Here is a 21,406-nt window from a genome sequence, read left to right on the forward strand (position 1 = left end):
CGATGCGCTCGCAAAATCGAACGAAACCGTGTGTGCAAACGATAAATTGGGATTGTAAAAAAACAGGTAACTGAAAAGATGCACTTTCAGCACAAAAAGGGAGAAAGGAAAATAGGAAACACTCCACTGCCCTTTTTTTCCTTGCACTTGATTTCTTAATTCTGCTAAGAAAAATCGATCTTAGCCGCGAGAGAGAGAACGTTTGGGGGGCGAGTCTTTTCGACGCACGCGAAAAACGAAGACTGACGGAGCGACCGATGCGAGCAGACTCCCTGACCATGCATGAACGCAAAACGCGGCATACAGGTGCGCTGGTGTGCGTGAAAGGGTACATATGCTGTACTGTTCGCACGCGTGTGAATCGAGTAGAAACGGCGGCCACACATCTCACAAAGTGCGCTCTTCAGTGTACCTTCAGTATAGTGATGTGACAATCGACTCGTTGAAGGGATTCGAATCCGAATCTGAATCTTTCTTTGGATTCGAATTCCAATCCGTCATAATGTTGGCAGAATACGTCGAGTGGGCGCGTAAAGACATCATTCTTGTACGGTTGCCTGTACGGCGTTTTATTTTAGGTAAATGTGCGATGGAACCTTCCAATTTTCACAGCTCATAGCTGGAAGCATTATGTTTTTTTTTTTTTGGTTTATAAAGCTAGGTTCCAGTTGTTTTTCACATTTTCTCTGCCAATGTCATACACAGATAAAAACAAAACAAAACTAGATTGGCCTGCACAAATCAGATGATTCGATAGTATGCCATCAAAAATCAAAACTCCACCAGATAAGAATGACGTCAGTCATAAGATACTCTTGCTTAGGCTTAGGCCACCTTCATGAGATTTTCGTCAATTGTATTCGATGAAAAGTCTTTGTATAAGAAACGGCTTTTCGTTGTCATCGCAACATCGTCACGTTTTTTTTATAACTTTTTTTTTTATAACCGACTTTGCATCGAATATACATAGAGGAAAATTCTCATTGAGATAAATCGCGCCAGGTTTGTAATTGCACGGTAACAAAAAAAACTTTCTTAGCGCTAGAGCACGTTGGTTGGGTCAATTCCCAACAGAAACCCTATAGAATTCCAATCGGATCCATTTCCCAATTCCAAAGAGAATCCCAATTGGATCGAATCCTTTTGGAATCCCAATTGGATCGGATCCTTTTGGAATCCGTCATATGGGATCCGAACCGTTCGGATTCTTCAAGGGATCGGATCTTCGAATCTTCCGAATTCCAATCTTTCCAACACTACTTCAGCATGGTATGCCATGTGGCGCATAGCGCGTATACCTCGTGACTAAAGTGAAACTTTCTTTGTATGATTCGTTCCGAATGATCCGGGCCAGATGAAACATAAAAACCAATTGTTAGGATCTAAAGCACGGAGGATAACAAAATTTTGGCATTGCCTGATTCATATGCAATAATTCGATTCAAGTTATAAATAATATGGATGTTAATCCCGAACTTTAACCATGACAGATGCTCGAAATCCAGAATGTCCTAGATTGAATCAGATCATTGATTTCGAATGCTATAATTCGACCTGGATCCCATTGCCCAATACTAAGGGGTCGCTGCAAGCAAGCATAACCGTAATTGAGATCAGTTCATCGATCCCAGCCCGCAAATGCTGTCAGTTTTTCGGGCAAGGGGCAATGAGAAAGGTGGAAAATGGTGACTGCGACGATTTTGAAGTTCAATTGATAGGCCAAGGGAAGAAGTGTGTGTGCAAGAGGGCAGAGAGGTCACGTCAGTCCGAATGTTTACGTTTTTTGCAGGTGCGCGGTAAATTTGTTAAGAAATTTGAAACGTTTTATTGTGACATATTTGTGTGCGCCTGAATAAAATGGAACGGTCTAAACGAGCCAAAACGAGTTATAAAGTTTCCAAAGTGGGGAATTTATTGTGGGAACAATGTGCAAAGGAGCTGGAAGAAGAAAATCGGTCAGGAACTAGCAGTAGCGCTTGTGCGGATGCTGCAGGTACAATTATTAGAACGCAAACAACATGAGTATGAGAAGTTATAGATGACAAATTTTATTTCCGTTCTAGATAATTTGCGACCTGATGACATTGATCAAGCACCAATGGAATATACGATAGTGGACGATGATGCACAGATTATTTTAGAAGATGATGAAGATGCTCTCGATGAGAACCTGCCATATGAAAACGTGACAGACGAAGAAAATGATACAAGTGCATTTTCAGATAGATTACGATCCTGGGCGTTATCGTATCAGATATCACATGCTGCGTTGAACGAGTTGCTTGTATTGCTTCGGGAAAGCACCACTTTCATTCTGCCAAAAGATTCTAGGACGTTTTTAAAAACTCCTCTTAAAGTTGGACACGAAATTGTGAGTGTAGCTGGTGGGCAGTTGTGGTATCAAGGAGTACAGAAGTCGCTGCAATATTATTTCGGGTAAGTTTTGCTTACGATATAAATATTAAAAAGTTAATTAACTATTAACAGTTGTTGTACGTTACTTTACAGCCAAGAGATTCCTAATGTTAACACTTTTGAAATCAACATTAACATCGACGGATTGCCCCTCCATAACAGCGGCAAAACTGCACTTTGGCCGATTTTGATGCAGGTGCATAATGTTGAAATGGTTCCAATTATGGTCATCGGAATATATTGCGGCTTATCAAAACCGGGGAATGCAGAAGGATATTTGCGCCCATTCGTAGACGAGCTGAATATAATTTTGGATCAAGGCATCGTTATCAACGGAAAGTTTATAGATATCCGAATTAGAGCTTTCATTGCTGATACTCCTGAATAATAATAAAAATAGAATATCGAAGGATGCTTTTGATCATTTTGCTTTATATTACGTTGCAGTTACAATTTTTTCATCGAAAGTTTACGAAAGACATTATAGCAATGCGGCAAAATTAATGGAAAAATTTGTGGAACAGTTTGGTTCTATTTATCACAGTTCATATATAACTACTAATATTCATAATCTTCTTCATATTTATACAGACGTTAACAGATTTGGACCACTACCTTCCATATCCGCATATTCTTTTGAAAATAGATTACAATACATTAAACATTTAATCAGAGGAGGAAGTAAATTCCTAGAGCAGGCTGTAGGCAGACTATCCGAATTAAGAGAAATAGAAAAAGTATCAAATGAGAATCCATCCATATCATATCCATTTTTAAAAATTCAGAAAGGTGTAATAATACTTCACGTAGCAGCTAAATTTCAGTTAAGGCAGGGAAACAGAGACGGATGGTTTTTAACCCGAGACCATACACTGGTAAAATTCGATGGTGTACAAGAATCATCAAATCCATTAATATTAATTGGTCATCCGTTATTAGAGAAGCACCCATCATTAAGTTATCCACCTGATGCGAATATTATACACGTATACACAGGAAGAATAGCGGATTTATCAACTTATTCAATAGCAGTTCCCATAACAAACATATTATGCAAAATAGTAGCCGTTTCAATAGATAACGGAAGTACATATTACTTCACTCCTCTCGTGCATACATTAACGTAACAAATACATTTCTAATCGCTTATTAACTTTGGTTTAAATGTTTCTTATATTGTAAAATTTCTTTCAAAACAAAACCACTGATGCTTTGAATAACCAAAAAATGTTTCTTGTTGAAACTTTCGTGTTTTATTCCCATCTGAAGAAAATGAAGTTCATAATATCCGGATCCATTTGGTATTGATGTAACATTAATTCAATAGATAATAATGAGACTACACTCATAACTAAACCTAAACAAATGAGAAACATTTGGATTTTCATTCCGAATGTCTGCGACTTTGAGTTTGGAACATTCGCAAACCTGTAGCAGCGCATCTGCTTTTTCCTTGTTTTAGTTTTTTTACAAAAAAGTTTTTAATGTATTCATCCGTTAATTGGATGAATTTTATACCTCCTGCAAATTTAAACAGACCCAATACATTTTTATATTTTTCCAACTGAACCTTTGGTCCAGGGAACCCTTGCCCTGTCCAGCTGCATAAAGAAAGGAATTCTCTTTCGAAAACGAGTTCTAAAATGATGTTCAATCTACGATCGACATCATGCTCCTGGCTCAGTATAAAAAGCAAGTTACTTATGACTTCTGCCATATACAGACTGTCGTTTCCTAGCTTTTCGTCGAAACTTTTCAAACTATCTTCATCACTAAGTTTGTTCATTTTAAAGGTTCTGTTTATAGTGCCTGGACCGCAACAAATGACGTTGAACATTAGGTGAATTTCACCTCCTATTTTCTTAACCATTCTTGTCAAAATATCAATTTTCTCATGACTATTGTTCTGCGTTGGGATGATTACCGTAGATGTTGTAGGTTGCATGTTTTGTCTTGTTGATTCCGGTGAAACTAGTTCACGACTGTATGTGTGGTCTAACGCTGCTGGAAGTGTGTTAGAAGAGGCTGCTGCACAACGTTTTTGTCTGCTTTGTTCCATATTTCCTAAAATATATTGCAAAATTTAGAACAATTATTTTCAAGTTGTCTTTGAATGCCATATTTACCGAATGTAGGATAACAAAGATGATGATATTAAGTTCTCTGGTACGTTCGTGGTGGCTTTTATTGGATCACAACTTCAACGAAAAACACCACCGATTTAGCAGTAGACGTAGCGCACGGAATAGCTGATCCTGATATTGATGGACTTCAAACCTCTTCAAGTAAGAATTTGTACAGGAACAAAAAAAAATTCTCTCCTTCTCTTCTCTCCTCCACAGCAGTATCACTGAACACAACGCCAGAAAACAGAACTCAACATCATAGGAAGTGCTAGAAGAACAACACTCCAGGCGAATGCACAACAGAATACAATGGGCAAGTTCTCGGGAAAACGAACGACACAACGAACAAAGCAATTCAAATGGCATACTAATATTTTCAAGCAATTGTTTGAAATTTTTCGAATGTCGCATTTCATTTTTTTTTTTTCGAAATAAACTTTTCGAAAACAATGATGGCTTCGCCCCTATTGACATAACCGCCGTATAGTCTGCGAATCTGCAGGCTGTCAGATTAAACGTCAAATTTTGCGAGCTGGGCACATTCTGCATTTGGAGGGGAAATTCTCTTTTGACAGTAACCCTGCAAATGACAGCATAATCTGACAGCAGTGATGCAGCAATCAAAACAAACACAGTAGAAGCGTAAAAAAAAAGATTCAATAGGAAAAAATATCGACCATGTAATCGTTCGTGTTGTTTTGTTAATTTTAATCTTAATTATTACGGAGATTTGCGAAACGTTTCACTATCATGGATAGTGGATGCTTCCTCTAGTCAAACGAGTAAAGTTCAAAGTGTAGCGTTACGTTTAGAAATAGTGTTTAAATCGATTTGTGTTTGCGGGAGAATAATATATAGGAAAACAAGAGCAATGAGCGAATCCGACCACCGCAGAAGAAACCCGTTTGCTGGTGCTGCCCGAGAAGGTGACAATCGACCTGACGCTGGGGACGACTCCGAAGGTCACGAGAATGATGGTGAAAATCTGGGCGAAGAGGTCCCGTCCGCGATGACGGAATCGTACAGTGAAATCGCTTACACCCACAACTTGTTCGCTGGTACAGCAGCGGAAGAAACGGATGGCGGTGCCAGCAACGGTAACCAACCGGATGGATCGTCATCATCCTCATCCTCTTCACAGACAAAGAAACGACCCGATTCGTTGGTGTGCGATGGACGGAAAGGTATGTGACGAATGTTCTGGTTCGTTACCGTATACCGATCGTATCTTTCTTTTCTACTATCCAGCCTCATTTCCGTACAATCTCGAAGGCACTGTACGGGTGGATGGTAACATGACACACTTTGTGGCAGAAAACTTGGAGTACAAAATAAAGCTAGCCAGCCCGGTAACGGTGACGCGAAAGGATTCGTGCAATCTGTCCAGCTCTCGGCAAAGCACACCATCTGCTGCAACGGGCGGCGGGCTTAGTGGATTGAGCTTTGCGCCCGGGACGAGTGGTGCTAATCTATCTCTGCCCGGTAGCAGTAGTGGTGCTTACGGGCGAGGATCGGCAGCGTACGGAGGTGGATTTGTCGCCACCAACCCGGCCTCGGCATCATCGGTCGATCCGAACGTGCTGAATGAAATCGAACGTGAAGCACAAGCACTGGCAGCATCGGTGGACAATTTGTCCGAAAGCTTGTGCAGCGTGCTGCATTCAATCTCCTCGATAACGGCGGACAATGTGGAGATTTACAAAAACTCCGTCACGAAGCTAACGGACTGTATGGACGGCAATATCAAGTGTATGTACACGATAATGGCCAAAGCGGAGGAAATTTCCAAAACAATCAAACCGGCCGAAGCGCTAGCGGTTCGAATGTAAGTAGAGTGTTCTTATCATGCATATCAAATATTTCCTAAAACATACTTCTTGTTGATAATTTGATTCCAGACGTGAAATTAAAAGACTTGTCGATATGCTGGAGAGCAACGTTTAGAAAGAACCCCGTCACCATCACTTTCGATAAGGATTGTACATTCCGCAAATGGGTAGTGCGTTAGGAGAGATTATTTATTGGTATTAACCCCGCGAATAATACGCAGGACATCAAAGGCCCGTTTCCTGATAGAAGTAATCGCTATTGCCACGCAAGGTGCAAACAATATTCCCTCCGTGCTATATATTATTACCTTCTTTTATCCCACTTTCGAAAATTGAACGAGTATTTTATTTAATATTATTTGAGGCTTATCTATAACGCAAAAAGAACCCACTGCGAAAATAGTATAATCGTCGTATAAACCCCGACTTTAGTTTAACAAGACAAAATCAACTTTTACTCGCCATAAACACGTTCTATAATTATTATTTTAATGAAAGTACGATACGGAACAAAAAAAAACACAAAACAAACGACATTTGCATAAGTTAACGAATAAATATTGTCGACGATCCCAAAAATAGGACAGTACATGACCAAAGGAGAATAATAATCGATATAATATGATTATTTATATGTTTTTTCTTCGCCGATGAGAAACCCCAATGACCCTTTCAGCGGACCGTTCAAACTTTGTATCACCACCATAGACCACTAATCTACAATGAAGGGAGGGATCCGTCCATTAAACACACGTTCGATTTCTTCGGCCACCGCTAAACAGTGACGATCACGGTTACGACTGGCCACAATCTGTATGCCAAGCGGTAAACCATCTCCATCCAGTCCGAGCGGGACCTGGGTGGCCGGCACGTGCAGTACATTGAACAAGCACCAATAGCTGAAGTTGTACACGTTCACGAACGCCGAATAATGGTACGGTGCCGTATGGGTGGTGCTGTGATAAAACAGCACCCCGTCATCTCCGAGCAGTTCGGTCAGTTCTTGATCACAGCATCGAGTCAGCTCCTTGATAACATCTTCCTTTTCCTGTGGCAACAGCGTGTCCATTAGCGAGTAGATCGACGCCATCGTATACTCGCTACGGCCGGTAAGCTTTTTTGCTAGCTCCACCAACGGACTGAGCGGCTTTCCGTTGCCCAACAGCGTACCAAAATTGGCCGGCTCCTGCGTCATCCAGTAGCGCCACATGTTGGTGGTTCTATCCGATCCGCTAAGTGTAATCTTCTGCACTCCACCCGGGGCTATTTGTGAAAAGTGTTCAACCACTCGCTCCATTGCTTTTTGAAGCTGGGGCTGCACAGCGCTGCACTTAATGTCCCCAGATTCGGGAATGTAAAAGTAACGCAGCTTACGAACATCCGTCGGTTCGTCGAATCGAAGGTTGGCTGACTTTTCCGGCCCTACGAGCACTTTCATTAGAGGCAGCAAATCAGTGGCATAGCGTGTCATCGGTCCGGCCACAACCATCGTGGAAGGTTCACGGCCCGTACGCAGAGAACAGCCGCGCGTGTTTATTATGCCCGTCGTCGGCTTGTGGCCAAACACACCACAGTAGAAGGCAGGCATTCGGATCGAACCTCCAATATCGGTTCCTGGAAAGAAAAATGTGTAGCATCTGTGAAAAGGTTTGCCAAAACTCGCTCTTTCTCAAAGCATGCCTACCCAATCCGATCGGTGTTCCACAAGCCGCTAGAAGCGCTCCCTCACCACCGCTAGATCCACCGACCGTGCGTCGATTATCGTGCGGATTGTTCGTCTGACCGATAATATTGTTACGCGTCTCCTGCCTACACGGGGGAACACAAAACAAACATGAACGCACCCGGAACATTAGCCCGCCCTGCAAGAACTATAATTACTCCATTACCATCGGTTGATTTCCGGTATGCTCGTGGTCGCGATGATAATTGCACCGGCCTCCTTCAACAACCGTACGCACTCGGCATCGTTGTTCGCTTTCACAGTGCGCCGCGCGAGGATACCTAGCGTGTGCAACCGGTCCTTGACCGCCGTACTGTCTTTCGTAGTGAACGGTACACCGAGGAACGGTTTCGACGCGAGCTCAGCCTCACCGATCGCACCCTGCTGCAACCGTTCGTCGATGCGGCGTGCCTCATCGAGGGCGTCGATGAACGGCCCATCAAGCACCGCGTTCACGAGCGGGTTGACCTCGTTCAACCGATCGATAAAGGCACTGATCACGTCGTAGCAGGACACCTCGCGGGTACGGATCATCCGGGCCAGCTCGACCGCACTGTACGTAACGATCATCTGCTTGCGCTGCAATGTTGGACAGCGTTGTTTGCTTGGTCCCCAGTACCACTTGAGGCACATACATAACAACTTATCGATCACCAGATGCAGTACGGCAAAGAAATGCACCAAGAAACGATTTCTAGCCATGGTTTACGAGAGTATAGTCACTGAAATTGGGGGAAAATTTGCATGAAAGTCGAACGCAAAAACTACTCCACATCACATTTAGTTGGAGAAAGTTTTAATTTATGCAAACCAATCGCCGATGGTGTGTGGCGTAGTGCGTTGTACGGGAATAAAACCCTTCTTATCACTGTGCTTCACAAAATAAATAAGCTACCTGATTGATATGAAAGTTGCGGCTGCTTCCCAAATACTGCCCTGATAAAACGATATCAGTTCCAACGTAATCGATACAAAGCAGCAGCTACTTTCTCCCTTTGGGACACTTTTGTACAATAGACGTAAGATGCGTGCGCGACGTCGACGGCGGCGATCGAATCTCTCCAACAGGTTGCTACAAAAGTGCACACTATACCACTACCACCACTAACGCATGTCCGAATGACTCGGCACAGCTCTAGCGGGATTACTGAAACTCCACGGATTGGAGTGTTTTTTTATCCAACGCGCCCGGTCCCTCTCTTGACGGCAGCAAAATAAACAGGTGTGTGTAGCAATGTGTGCTGTAATTCGAATGAAATCCGTCATAAACGTAAACAAATCGGCACTTCTTCAAACGGCACTATGGGCAAAGCTCGTAGATAAACTAGGATAAATGTGCCTACGGGTGAAAATTACAGGCTACTCTGCTCATTTTATATCTTAGTGGCTGGCAAAACTTAACAAACCGTGTATTTAAAACCGTTTTTGAAAATTCAATAGAAATTACATGAACTCATTTAACTTTAGCGGGAATCTGAATTTATATTTTAATTACCCAAACTTTTGGTTACTTTTTGCATGAAACTCATAACTTTTTCAACACGTTTCCATGTAAAAATCAATTCAATAATGTTTTTACTTTGTTGTTTTCGAATTCAGCGTAATGTTTTAATTTCCATGCTCCCAACTGGGTTTTCTGGACCTTTTGTTTTCCGAGGTCAAATTATGTCAAAGTTTGTTGAGATATCCTCCATTCTCAACAAACGTAAATTATTGTTATTGTAAACAAAGAAGACAAAATTAATATTTTCGTAATATAAAGAACTTGCCTAGTACGTCAAATAGCATTTGCTGATTTTTTCTGCTAGTATTTAGGAAACAAAAAAGTCCATGAAATACCAAATATCAGTTGAGATACCGAAGATAATTTAAGTGCTTTTGTTTTAGTTCAATAGGGATGGCCAGGCCGTATGACTTATGATTTAAGTGTTATTGTAAAGAAAAGCTGTTATTTCTCAGTGTATTATTCATTTGCGACTAATTCGACAACCGATGAACACGCTCGTTTCCGTGTGTATGTGTATGTTCGTCTCGTTCGATATCAACAACGGCAATATGATTTTCAGCACTTGGTTTATAGTGTTCATTTGCTACTACTTTCCAATTGAATCAACAATAAATTAACTGATCGGCCAAAAGTCTGAAAAGATCAATCAGCTCAAAGATCAATCTGATCAATAGCTCTACACGAGCATCATGCTAATTTTGTTTATTTATATTCAGAATGAATTCTAACAAAAAAATTTAAAAAAAAACAACACGATTCATGTCCGGTTCAAACTTATCATTAAAAGGATTTATTTTTCACATAACTATGCACAGTAGGTCTTAGGCACGTCGTTTAAATAAATAATAATTGCTAAGTGTTTAATCTTCGGTAAGTATGTGTTTGCTACGAAGTTGCGGTGCAAACAAAATAAAAACCCCTCAACAAGGCAAGAGGCTGCACGCGTTGACTCGCATTATAATACTATCTGTGAATCCGTGTACGGAATGGTTCGCATTAAAAACAAAAAACAATGACTGGTAAGGCATTCTTGCTGCATCGTTCGTTGCGTTTCGTCCAACAGTCCAACCGCTCTTTTCAAACGTAGTACACGAACGTCCAGTAGAAAATGTTAAAGATCACAAACGCGATCGGGAAGACGAAACGGGATCGTTTATCGATCCAGATCGCTACCTCCTGTGGTGTCATAGTGGTCCAACCGTTTCCATTAACATTGTTCGGTTGGCCCTCGATCTGGATCGTTACGGCGTCGGTTACTGCACGGTCAGCGTCAGTCGTTGAAATTATCGGCAGCGTGGCACTGCTTGGGCTTTTCTGCGGGATGGACTAAAAGAAACATAGGAGATCGTCAAAGCTTGTTCCGTTCCAAACGCAGTAAAGCACGCAAATACATACATGCACGGTAAGGTAGTTGTTGAAGGAGTTAGCCGAAACGGTAGTGGCCGAATCGGCCAACGAGGTGCAGGAATGGGATTTGTGCAGCCCGCTCATGTCCTTCCGTGCCGGGCGCGGTGTGATCGCTTGCTTCAGGACATGCTTGCTGTTAACCTTCTTCACCTCCACGTTGCGCTTCCGGCGCCAGATTGTGTTGACGAACGCAAACTCGACCAAACTGCCAAAGATGAAACCGGTGCAGCCCAGGAACCAGATCTCCGACGCCTTGATGTAGCTCACCTTCGGGAGCGTTTTGCCCTGGGCGGATGCTAGCGTGATGAACGTCAGCATAGTGCTGGTACCGAGCGTGATGCGCGGTGCCGACTGATCGGCCTGCAGCCAGAACGTTACCCACGAGATCGCGACCAACATGATCGATGGGATGAAGTAGTCCATCATGTAGAAGCCCATTTCGCGTGCCAGATGGACGGTGAAGCTGAGCGAGCTGTAGTTACCCGCTGTGGGAATTGCGGCAGGCAAGTTAGTTGACCGTTTACTGTCACCGAAATGTGATCATCTTACCGAATGCTCCGTGACGAAGATCGCTTAAATCCGCATTAATGACTGTCTCGTTGGTGAACATCTCCAGCAGCACGTACTCGGTGAGATGCAGCTCTGGTGCTAGCGTAACGGGGGACTTATGTTCCCAAAGCAACACCAAATCGTCCTCGTTGTACATCCCTTGTGGAGATCACAACACCAAAAGAAAAAAAAAAGGTTAACTTCAACCTTCCCAGCAACGATCTGCCTCTATTCACTTACAGCTCTCGAGCACCGTTGAGCAGTGTTGCTCATCGAACGGGAACTTTTGCAGATTCATCCAGCAGTAGAGTGTGGCACTGATGCGCGTCGACACGATCACCGTACCGTCGGGTGAGATCGAGGTAAGAATGTCCTTCTCGGCCGTGCCCAGTATGTCGGAGCTGCGCTCGTTCGCCAGGAAGACGTGCGGCACCCAGAGCAGATCACGCAGCGACTGTTCGCCCATGATCGGTTTCGTTCGGTTCGGTGCCACTTCCCGGAATACTAATCGCGGATCGACGTACCGGAACTGTAGCAGGGCGTGAATTTTAAATTGCTGTTTTTTTTGTATTGGGAAGGGTCGTTACATTAGAGGTGGAAATATGATTTTACATCTATTTGTTCAAGGCTTACCAAATCGTGAGCTTCTAAGTTTTGCATGAAGTATATGTAGGCACGGGCGTACACTTTTACCGGTCCATTGGTCCCGTTGACAGACTCTGGAAGGATGACCATATCATTAGTACAAAGTTTGTGACTTATTTAGGGGGGCACAAGTGATGAACTAACTTACCTCGCTTGGGACGCTCCAACCGATCGTACCGACAGACGTGGGTTAATCTCGTAAGAAGTTGGGTCTGTGATAGGTGATCCGCTCCTTCCAGCGTGGGACAATCGGATTCTCTGTGAAATATATTACATTTCAATCATTCCATTAAAAAGGGCAAAAGACAAGGCAAACAACAAGACCCAACAATTGCTAAGACACAAGTGGAAAACAATGTAAAAGTCCTCTAAAACCATGCTTGAATTCGTAGTAAATGCAACCGCAAACGTCATTGTCACGGCACTCAGGACGTGATGTCAGATTGCGCAAAGCGAAACATTATCATCAACGATCGGCACTGAGTCGTTCGAGTCGGCAGGAGCATTGAGATGATCTGTGGGCAGGGAATCAAAAGAGCATACGCACTTCATTGCTCACCGGTTGTGCCGCCACCCCCGTGGCCTTGCTTATTTCTTCCACTAATGGGCGAATTAAGTTGACCCACAGCTGGAGCTGTCTAGTGGGAGCGTTCGAGCACCATCGTGCATGATAAATGTGGCTTCGATGCGAACCGACCGAAACCGATTCGTGGCAATTCGACGCCAGGCGGTAACACAACGATGCCGGTTTTGCATCATGCGGAAGTTTTGGGTGCGCCTTTCGAGGAAGATGTTTCACCACCACTGAGTTTGGGGGCCTTTTTTAGCTGACGCACCGCAAAAACAACCGAACTGACGGATTAGAGCAAACGGAAGCAAATGACACCTTTCAGAATGGTTTAATCGTTGTCCTTAAACTTCTGATTCGCTAACCACCATTATGGTTGAAGGTTGATAACTAAAATTGTATGCGGTTAAGAATAAAGTCACGCCAGTGGTTATGCCAACCATTGCCTGATTGTAGCCAAAAATCACTTTAATGATACATGACAAATGTCTTGGATTTGCTGCCATAAGGTATTGATAAGTTACGTTTGAGAAACATAACAGACGTTTATAAGATTCATGCGAAATATTTGTATTCTTCGGAACGATTATGTGTTTTAGCAGATTTAACACATCCATGGGGCAATAATTGGGCTTAAAAATACTGTCAATACTAACCACAATTTTAACAAACAATACAATATTTTCTTCGTACAACATTGGTCTTGATGCTCCTAACAAAGAAGTCAAATTGAAATTGTTTCAACTTGTTCAATTAGTTTTCACTGTAAGTAATAATCTAATTTAACTTTATCTTTTTTATGGCAATTTTTAGGAGTTAGATAAGTGTTAAGAATAGATCAAAATACAGAAAAGAGAGTTAAATCTTGTCGAATATCATGAAGAAACTTTTTACCCTACATTAAGGGTTCGTCGCTATAAATCTGCGGTTGAAATCTATTGATTTATTCCCAGATCTATCAAGGGTTCGTCGCTTGAAATTGATTACCCGAAATTAAGGGTTCGTCGTTTGAAATATGCTGTTGAAATCTATTGATTTATTCCCTAGCAATTTGCCGATGCGTACTTCATAGGTGTATGTCTACTTCTAACAATCTGCACTAGTTGTGGATGGTTATAATTATTAATTAAATAATATTTGTTGCAGAAAACCAAAACAATTAGATAAACATCTAAGAAGTTTCATATTCTCTTTAAATATGAGAAAGGATAGGAAAGAAAGAATTTTTATTCTCCTTGAATAATATTGTAACAGAATACATCAAGAGGTCTTCCTTCAAGTAAACAATTATAATTCACACGTGAAACCGAATTATTCTTTTGCTTCTAAAAAAATTAAATTATATTTTATACCATAAAATAGCAATTTTCTAGACAAGATGGTAGTATTATTATCTATACTGATATAGCAAGACTCTACTCTACTTTCAACCATTTTTTTCTATTTATCGAAAGAACGGCCGAGTCGTATATCTACTTTAAATCATTTTTAATGTATAGAAAATAAAACATTTTCATAAAGGAAATTTTATTTCCAATTACTTTAAGAAGTTAGAACGCCAAAACGCTACAGTACATCTTTCCAGCGTCGTTTCATTCACCGCTCAACTCCTTTATTTACATTCTTCGCTACCACTGTTACGCACACCCGCGTCTCGTAGATCGCCAACAGTTTAATGATTAGACGTGTCCGTGGCTTAATTGCATCATGAGTTGTAATTTAATTTACGATCAATGCTTGCAACGCATTCGAAATGTCCCGCTGGGAGGTTAAAGCATTCCCCTTGTGCCAATGAACACGATAACCGATAAGGACGCGTTCTGTTGCAGGTAGGAGATAAAGCGTTAACATTAAATTTGTTTAGTTCGATTAAGCAATAAGGTTAACGACAGCGGCGATCGAGTTCGTACATTTGTTATTCGCCTCTCCTCCGTCAAGATCAAGGACACGCGCAGCTTGGCCAATAATCGCTGTGTGCGTATCAATTGGGTTCGAACCATTGCCCATCGCACTTTGGGGGAAGTTCTGGGCACACTTTTGGGGCAGAGTGCAATCGATGCATTTAATATGCAACGTCGCACAGTGGCGTCTCGAGGTGGCTGTGAGCAGGCAAGGTTCTTGCCCCGGGGAGGCGATTAAACCTGCCCGTACCAAGCGATCCGTTGGTTGGCCCTGATGTTTCGACCAGGCGTGGCGCACCAGGGAAGGGGTGCGGAAGGAAGATAAAAAAATGAAACGTGCTCAACACGTTTTCATAAATTTGGTCGATTTGTATGCAGCGCAAAATCGAACCTCGGCGTACCGGCGTACGGGTATGGTGATCGTACACCAAGCAATAGGGAAGTAATTGGAAACTGTCGATAGCGATTTACTGTTTTTTCTCTCCCCTCTCCCCAACCCTTCCCTTCTTTCACACGCGTACCGATCCTCGGGGGGGTCGTCCTTCCACCGATCTTCGATCGTTATTTGCCGTGCGCGAACGTAATAAAGTCATCTGCGGCTTGGTGACACTCATTAATGTTACACTTTTTTTTGTCTCCCCTTTAATAAAGCTGCTAACCGCCAACGTACATTTAATCAACCGTTGAATGCAGAGGATAGTAATTATAATATCTGTATTACAGCACCATTACTACTTAATCTTCACTTTTCATTGTGAAAATCGATAACCAATATTACGACAATGGCATATTTTATATTAATTTATCGGAAGAATTTATTAGAATAGCCATGAGACTTACAAATAATTACTAATATCATTTAATTATATATTCATTGGATGATCCCAAGGTAAAAAACGCTGCGGTAAAATCCAAAAACCATTAAACTTTTATAGGGATTTTGTTACAGGAACAAAAATTTAAAATAACAATTTAAAAACTAATAGAAAATTCATTATTATTGTTTAATTTAGTTTGATTAATTTTAATTTTCTCGGTTTTATTTTTATCGAGTAGTATTGCTTTTATAAAGAATCGTGCACACACTTTTCTTTGGTAATTTGTATCTAACCTTTATGAGTTATCAAGGTTTTTGTGGCATTTTGTCTTCGCATTCCATTACACCCAACAAGCTAATAAATCTTTTTATTCGCTCATAAACTGTACATTTAACCGCAAAATCAATTACGAACCACTGTGCAAACGTGACCGAGTTAATAACACTTTGCTTCGTGCCCCCGCGGCCTGCAAGGGTTAACAGCTATGCTTGAGTTTCACTTTCATTACGACGCGCACATGGCAGCTGGGTTGAAGCGAGCCTTCTAAGCTCGTTTAGCTAACTAAAAAAACTAAGCTCTAGCTCGAAATCTCTAACTAAACCCGTTTGACGGACTCCTTCGAGTTTTATCCTTTATCTAACAAACCCCTTTTACTCTCCCTGTCCTGTTTCCCGCACGTTACTGGTTGTAAGCGATCAACGATCTGCGAAATTACATTACGAGGGACAGAGAGAGGTTCCGCGTTATTAAAAATGGTTTGCCAATTACAGCAAAAAAAAAGACGTATTTACATTTCACGAGCGATCTGGCGCTGTTACTCACGCTCGAAAACGGACAAGCGGGGTGGCACGTGAAATATCGCACCGGACACGTACCAGAAACGTGCGCATACGAGCCAAGCGGCTAAGATGTTACGCGTTTTGCTCTCTCTCTCTCTCTCTCCCTTATGATGCGATCAAGGCCATTGAGGCGAAAAATGAAATAATTGGGCAAATATCTTCGGCCAGTGATGCTGGTGTTCGATCAACACACTTCGATTTTCGGACGAGGACCAGTGTTGTTTTGCCATCCCTGTGCCGTCATCGCAAAATTTCCGCCAAAACCAGTTCTTTGGACGAGCGGGTTGGGAAGCAATAAAGAGCTCTTAGAATTTGGAGATGCTTGCAAAAGGTTAGATCGTGTGACATGTTTTAGCAACGACGTTCCCACGGTTCCGAATACTCGTCGGGGTTTTGCTGCAAGAAACTGATAAACAGGATGTGATTTTTTTTTCTCCCCCGAACATCGGTTTCCTGATCAATAAACATCGAGGCCTCTGCCTCTCGTTTTGTTCTAAACCTGTTCTAAACATCCCAACCGAAGAGAATAATTTTATCCCGGAAAAAAAGCAGTGTTAACTCACTTCACGTGCACCATATTAGGCGACATATTTAATGGCCGGAAACTGGGACAACACCACGGCGTAATCACGCCTCGTTGTTTCACACTCTTCCACCGTACGAGGAAGATGCCATTGATGATACTCAATTGCCGGCACGATTTGTCAATTACTGCCGGCCCGTCACATGGGATTGAAAGATTCCGAAATTAGTCGGAACTCATTCTATCACAAGCCTCAAAAACAGCTCTCTTACGCTCCCCGGTTGAACGATGTTATTTTCAGCTGCAAAATAGCAAACACTTTTCGGTAAAAATAATTAACGAATGCTTCTTCGAGAAAAAAAATATAAAAAATTAACCATTGCTGATGTTGTTAGTTGTTTGAAATATTTTTTTTATTAAGCAAACATTTTTCCTAATCAAAATTTCTTCCATAATTTGCTTCCCTAACATGTTTAGCGATAGCAAACAAACAATGTAAAACTTTTCATTTGTACACTTCAGACCAACCATTCATTGCCCATTCTGACGACACAAAGAGTACACCGAAACAAGATAAGTGCAGGTGGCGCGACACGACCACGATCAAGATACCTGCGCCAGGAACCGCGGGCACAGCTTCTTCCCGCGTTAATGGAGTTTCTGTGTAGACCGTGTGTAATGCTGGCGATAAAATCGAACCCAATAAAGCACACCATTTAATAAGCGTTCGCCTGGGCAGCCACGGGGGCTAACACGAGAAGGGGAAAGGTACAAACTGGTGCGAATCTAATGAAGCACTGGTACCGCGATCACACACGGCCTGCAACACGCGTGTGCAAACAGTGTTGCACGTCCAACAGTGCGCCAACAGAAATGCGTTCAATGTCGTACGCGGCATTGAACTTGTCATGTCCGGAGCGACTCCATCATCCGGCACCGGTTCGCTAGGGGTTTGGTGTGTTTTCGGTCTGTTTGCAAACCGTTGCAGCTACCGGTGTAGCCTGTTGTCCCTTTGGCGGCGAATATATGCCAGGAAGTTACGGTGGAGTAACAGCAGCGAAGCAGCGATTTATTTACACTTTTGAACCGGTTTCATGTTGCTTCGAGCAGTTTCCACTCCGGGTGTTGGAGAACAACCGATGTGAAGCAATCGACCCCAACATCCAATTGGGTGGTCCCAGACATTCTTCCAGTTTTAATAAAGATCCACCGTTCCATTACGAACCTGTTCCAGTGCGGTTCTGCATCAGTTAAAAAAAGCAAAACCGATGATCTTGTTTTTCATCGTCTTGGCGGTAAATGTCAAAAGGTCGCATAAGACAAAGAATGCCGCATGGATGTTGGAAGTCACACGGTGCACATACATGATCATTGCTAATACGATCACGTGCGAGACGGAATGAAAGGCCACTGCAGAGTGTTTTGACTGTCAGACCACCTTCATCGATCTGTCATCGAACTGTCAAACGCTAACTCTGTACTAAAAAAAATACTAAGATCCTGGTCATCTATCACTTTTAGCACGTCCATCACCGGGAACTCTGAGACGCACTCGGCACTCAAGAGAACGCTCAACAACGTGTCCGGCAGTTCGGTCCGTTCAATCTATTGTGTCGGTTTTGTGACACGAAAACTGCAGCTACCTGCCTAGCGCACCTAAACCAGAAGCCACCTCTAGTTGTCAATACATGATTAATCAAGCAATCGAAACTTTGCTACAAATAACGTTCTATGCGGATCGTTTGGAAAACAGATAAAAAAATGTATTCACCGTACGTGCTCGTACGTGGGTGTACAGTGGCAATTTAAAGCAGCCGCCTAGCAGAGAGAACCTTATCGGAAGAAGATGTGAATCATTCCTCTTATTCTAGCAACATTCAAGCACACACCCACAGAGATCCCGCACGTATCTATGTATATAGTGAGGTGTATTGTAAGTAACGCTTTGTAAGCACTTGCTGCTATTTGCCAACTGCATCCGTAGCGAGATAAAAATGTCTACCACGGGCACCCCGCAAAGGAACGCTAAGCACTACGGCGATGGATGTGAATACACACATACGGATTGACAAACCTGGCTGGTAAATAGGGTTCGCAGATTTATGTTCCGAATCTTCCTGTATGCGGAGTGGCGATTAAACATTGCGCAATAGAGGTTTCTCATGGTTTTATCTTTACTCCTGCTGAGCTAACAGTTTGGGTGAAATTTGAGTTTTTAGTACAGATTTTGGTCAAGTACTGAGGGTATTTACGATCGTTTCTAAACTTCAAGCCGAATGATATAACAGAAGTGATCGTTTGTATAACAGAATTGACATTACAACCTTCGTCATCTTTAAATCACTAAAATCGCTTTCAAATCATCCCGCCGTGCTTAAATCACTGTAGAAAACACCTGAGAAGATGCGGATACCTACACGTGACGATGAGCCACCGTCTATAAAGTTTTCTTCAACAAAAAATATATTGCGCTGCCGCTTAGTCACAGCTTAATTATCCTTCAAAATGACTCTATTAAGTCATCGAATTAGTGGTTAATATACTGAAATTAAGAGACATCCACTAACGATCAATACTGTCGGTAATGGCCCTAAACAACTTCTCGGTTGTTTTTTTTTTTTTGTTACCCTTACCCTCGGTATTCAGATTCGGACACACATTACAGTCATTAAGCGCGGCAGTTACTTACTTGCTGCTGGATTTAGCGTTCGGCCGATTATCGTCCGAGACGTTAACGTGCAAGATGTCGGCCTCCACTGTTGCCGGAGGCAGCAGCAACTTCTGTATTTCCTCCGGGGACATTGCTCCTTGGGTGGTGGACGTCCCTTGCGGTGTGGCCGTCGTGCTGGAACTGTCCACCGGTACGAAGGATACCGCAACGGTCGTTGTTGAGGGCTGTGTCACGGCTTGTAGCGCCGTGCTGCTGCTGAGCTGGTTCAGATCCACCAATTCCGTTTCATTGAGCAACGGTTCCCGTGGGGGTGGTGGCGTCACACTGACGGTCGGTACCGTCACCCCATCGGTAGCCCCATTTTGCGCTATCACGACCGTAACCAAAGTGCACAGGCACACCAGCGACACGTACAGCGAATGCAGCTTCATCTTGAAGCGTGCTAGGAACGGTTCGATTGCGTCGTTTTTGCGTCGAGAGAAAACACCGCCACGGGTTATCGCGTAAACACTAACGCGACCGATATCAAAAAACCGATAAGGATCCGTATTTTATGTGGGGCAACTGGGCGCTACTCACTGGGAGCGCTGCGAACGTTTGCGTGAAGGATACCCGAAGGACCGCTTCGAAATGGGCCGTGGCAAAACTCACATAATGTTTCGTAAAGCGTGTTGTTTGTACGTGGTTCACTGCGGCACCTCGAACGCTTATTGCGATCGAGTGGTTGGAGCTGCGTTTTTTTTCCTTTGCCTTAATCGATCATCGCTCCACACCCCGGATCTAACGATCCTTCCAGAACCTTTGACCTTGTCACTTGTTCTACCCTCGATTGGATCGTACGCAGGCCAGAACTCACTCCGGAATAAAAGATATACTTGAACAGTGTATCAACGCCTGCTGACGATGGCGCTTTTACCATTCAAGTGCCAAATAAAACACTAAAACAACCACTGCGTTGGAGCACTTTGGAGTAGCAGTACGCAATTCGCTTGCCAGCTCGTTTCTCGCGCCAGCCACACAATTTTAACGCACTTTCGTTCGATTCTTCTACCATTCAATATTCTCTCGGTACCCACGCATGACACTTCAAACACTATCTAATAGCCGCAACGCGAAACGTGGTGACCGTAGACGGGCACGGACACAGCTGCTGCTCGTGCGCTCGTTCTGCACGTGATCGTCGGCCGGGTGATCTGTCGGTTCACGGAGCCTTTGCTTTGCTTACTGTTCGACCGCGGGCCGCGAGCAACTGATTATATCCGAGCTGCCGCCGGTCTGCCGTCTTCGCGTTCGCGTCTTCATCGGGTCGCGTTCGTTGCGCCAATTGTGTGCGTGTGCGGCTCTTGCGTGTGCCAACGAACCAGCAAAGGTCGCGCAAGGTGCCAAGCGAAAATGGTGGAAGAGGATGTGCTGCTCCTGTTAGTATGATATACTGCTGATGACGTCGCCATCGGGTGGCACCGGCACTACGTTGGTGGTGGGGAGTTGGTGAGACGGCAGGACACGAGCCTACGCAATCGTGCGGCGCACGATGGATGCTGGGCGCGAGTGAGAGCCTTCGGTTTCCGGGACCCACCGTATGGTGGCGGTTGTTCGTTTTGTCGGTCTCTTTGATAGTGCAACGTTTGTTTTAGTACGGGCGTAAGCAAAACAAAAAAATCAGTGCCAACTCGTGCCACGATAGCATGAATGGATTTAGTACAAAAATTTAGTACAACAACACGGTTTAGTGTTCTATTCTTTAATTTATGTATTCTAATTAAACCAAATTGATAAAAAATTAAAAAATCAGTTCCAACTTGAGTCACCATAGTGTGATTTAATTTAGTACAACAATTTAGTACAAATTTAAGGTTTTATTCTTTAATTTATGTGTGATCATCTG

General features: G+C 43.1%; 3 protein-coding genes across 3 annotated transcripts; 1 reads left to right on the top strand and 2 right to left on the bottom strand.

Annotated features, from left to right (window-relative positions):
- The first annotated feature begins 5,412 nt into the window (after positions 1-5,412).
- Positions 5,413-6,485, top strand: LOC128713832 (BLOC-1-related complex subunit 6). Its single transcript, XM_053808701.1, has 3 exons — positions 5,413-5,725; positions 5,790-6,366; positions 6,440-6,485. The coding sequence occupies exons 1-3, from the start codon at positions 5,413-5,415 to the stop codon at positions 6,483-6,485; spliced, it is 936 nt and encodes a 311-aa protein (XP_053664676.1).
- A 597-nt stretch (positions 6,486-7,082) lies between these two features.
- LOC128714106 (fatty-acid amide hydrolase 2-A) lies at positions 7,083-8,795 on the bottom strand. The gene is made up of 3 exons (XM_053808982.1): positions 8,260-8,795; positions 8,055-8,179; positions 7,083-7,984 (listed from the first exon to the last, which is right to left on the bottom strand). Exons 1-3 carry the CDS (start codon positions 8,793-8,795, stop codon positions 7,083-7,085), a joined length of 1,563 nt encoding a protein of 520 aa, XP_053664957.1.
- A 1,882-nt stretch (positions 8,796-10,677) lies between these two features.
- On the bottom strand, positions 10,678-19,652 carry LOC128710917 (pH-sensitive chloride channel 2). The gene is made up of 8 exons (XM_053805782.1): positions 19,564-19,652; positions 14,077-14,091; positions 12,350-12,459; positions 12,190-12,275; positions 11,797-12,112; positions 11,557-11,715; positions 10,996-11,492; positions 10,678-10,926 (listed from the first exon to the last, which is right to left on the bottom strand). Exons 1-8 carry the CDS (start codon positions 19,650-19,652, stop codon positions 10,678-10,680), a joined length of 1,521 nt encoding a protein of 506 aa, XP_053661757.1.
- Positions 19,653-21,406: the final 1,754 nt, after the last annotated feature.

Source organism: Anopheles marshallii, chromosome 3 (assembly GCF_943734725.1).
Source record: "Anopheles marshallii chromosome 3, idAnoMarsDA_429_01, whole genome shotgun sequence".
Classification (NCBI taxonomy): Eukaryota; Metazoa; Arthropoda; class Insecta; order Diptera; family Culicidae; genus Anopheles; species Anopheles marshallii.

Bases quoted from the DNA above. Each gene is read 5' to 3' on its own strand.
- LOC128713832 (XM_053808701.1), top strand. From the start codon at position 5,413: ATGAGCGAATCCGACCACCGCAGAAGAAACCCGTTTGCTGGTGCTGCC. The intron at 5,726-5,789 runs GTATGTGACGAA...TCTACTATCCAG, and splicing joins GGTGTGCGATGGACGGAAAG to CCTCATTTCCGTACAATCTC. The intron at 6,367-6,439 runs GTAAGTAGAGTG...ATTTGATTCCAG, and splicing joins GAAGCGCTAGCGGTTCGAAT to ACGTGAAATTAAAAGACTTG.
- LOC128714106 (XM_053808982.1), bottom strand. From the start codon at position 8,795: ATGGCTAGAAATCGTTTCTTGGTGCATTTCTTTGCCGTACTGCATCTG. The intron at 8,180-8,259 runs GTAATGGAGTAA...TCCCCCGTGTAG, and splicing joins ATACCGGAAATCAACCGATG to GCAGGAGACGCGTAACAATA. The intron at 7,985-8,054 runs GTAGGCATGCTT...TTTTCTTTCCAG, and splicing joins TGGAACACCGATCGGATTGG to GAACCGATATTGGAGGTTCG.
- LOC128710917 (XM_053805782.1), bottom strand. From the start codon at position 19,652: ATGTCCCCGGAGGAAATACAGAAGTTGCTGCTGCCTCCGGCAACAGTG. The intron at 12,276-12,349 runs GTAAGTTAGTTC...TCATCCTTCCAG, and splicing joins GTTGGAGCGTCCCAAGCGAG to AGTCTGTCAACGGGACCAAT. The intron at 11,493-11,556 runs GTAAGATGATCA...CAATTCCCACAG, and splicing joins TCTTCGTCACGGAGCATTCG to CGGGTAACTACAGCTCGCTC.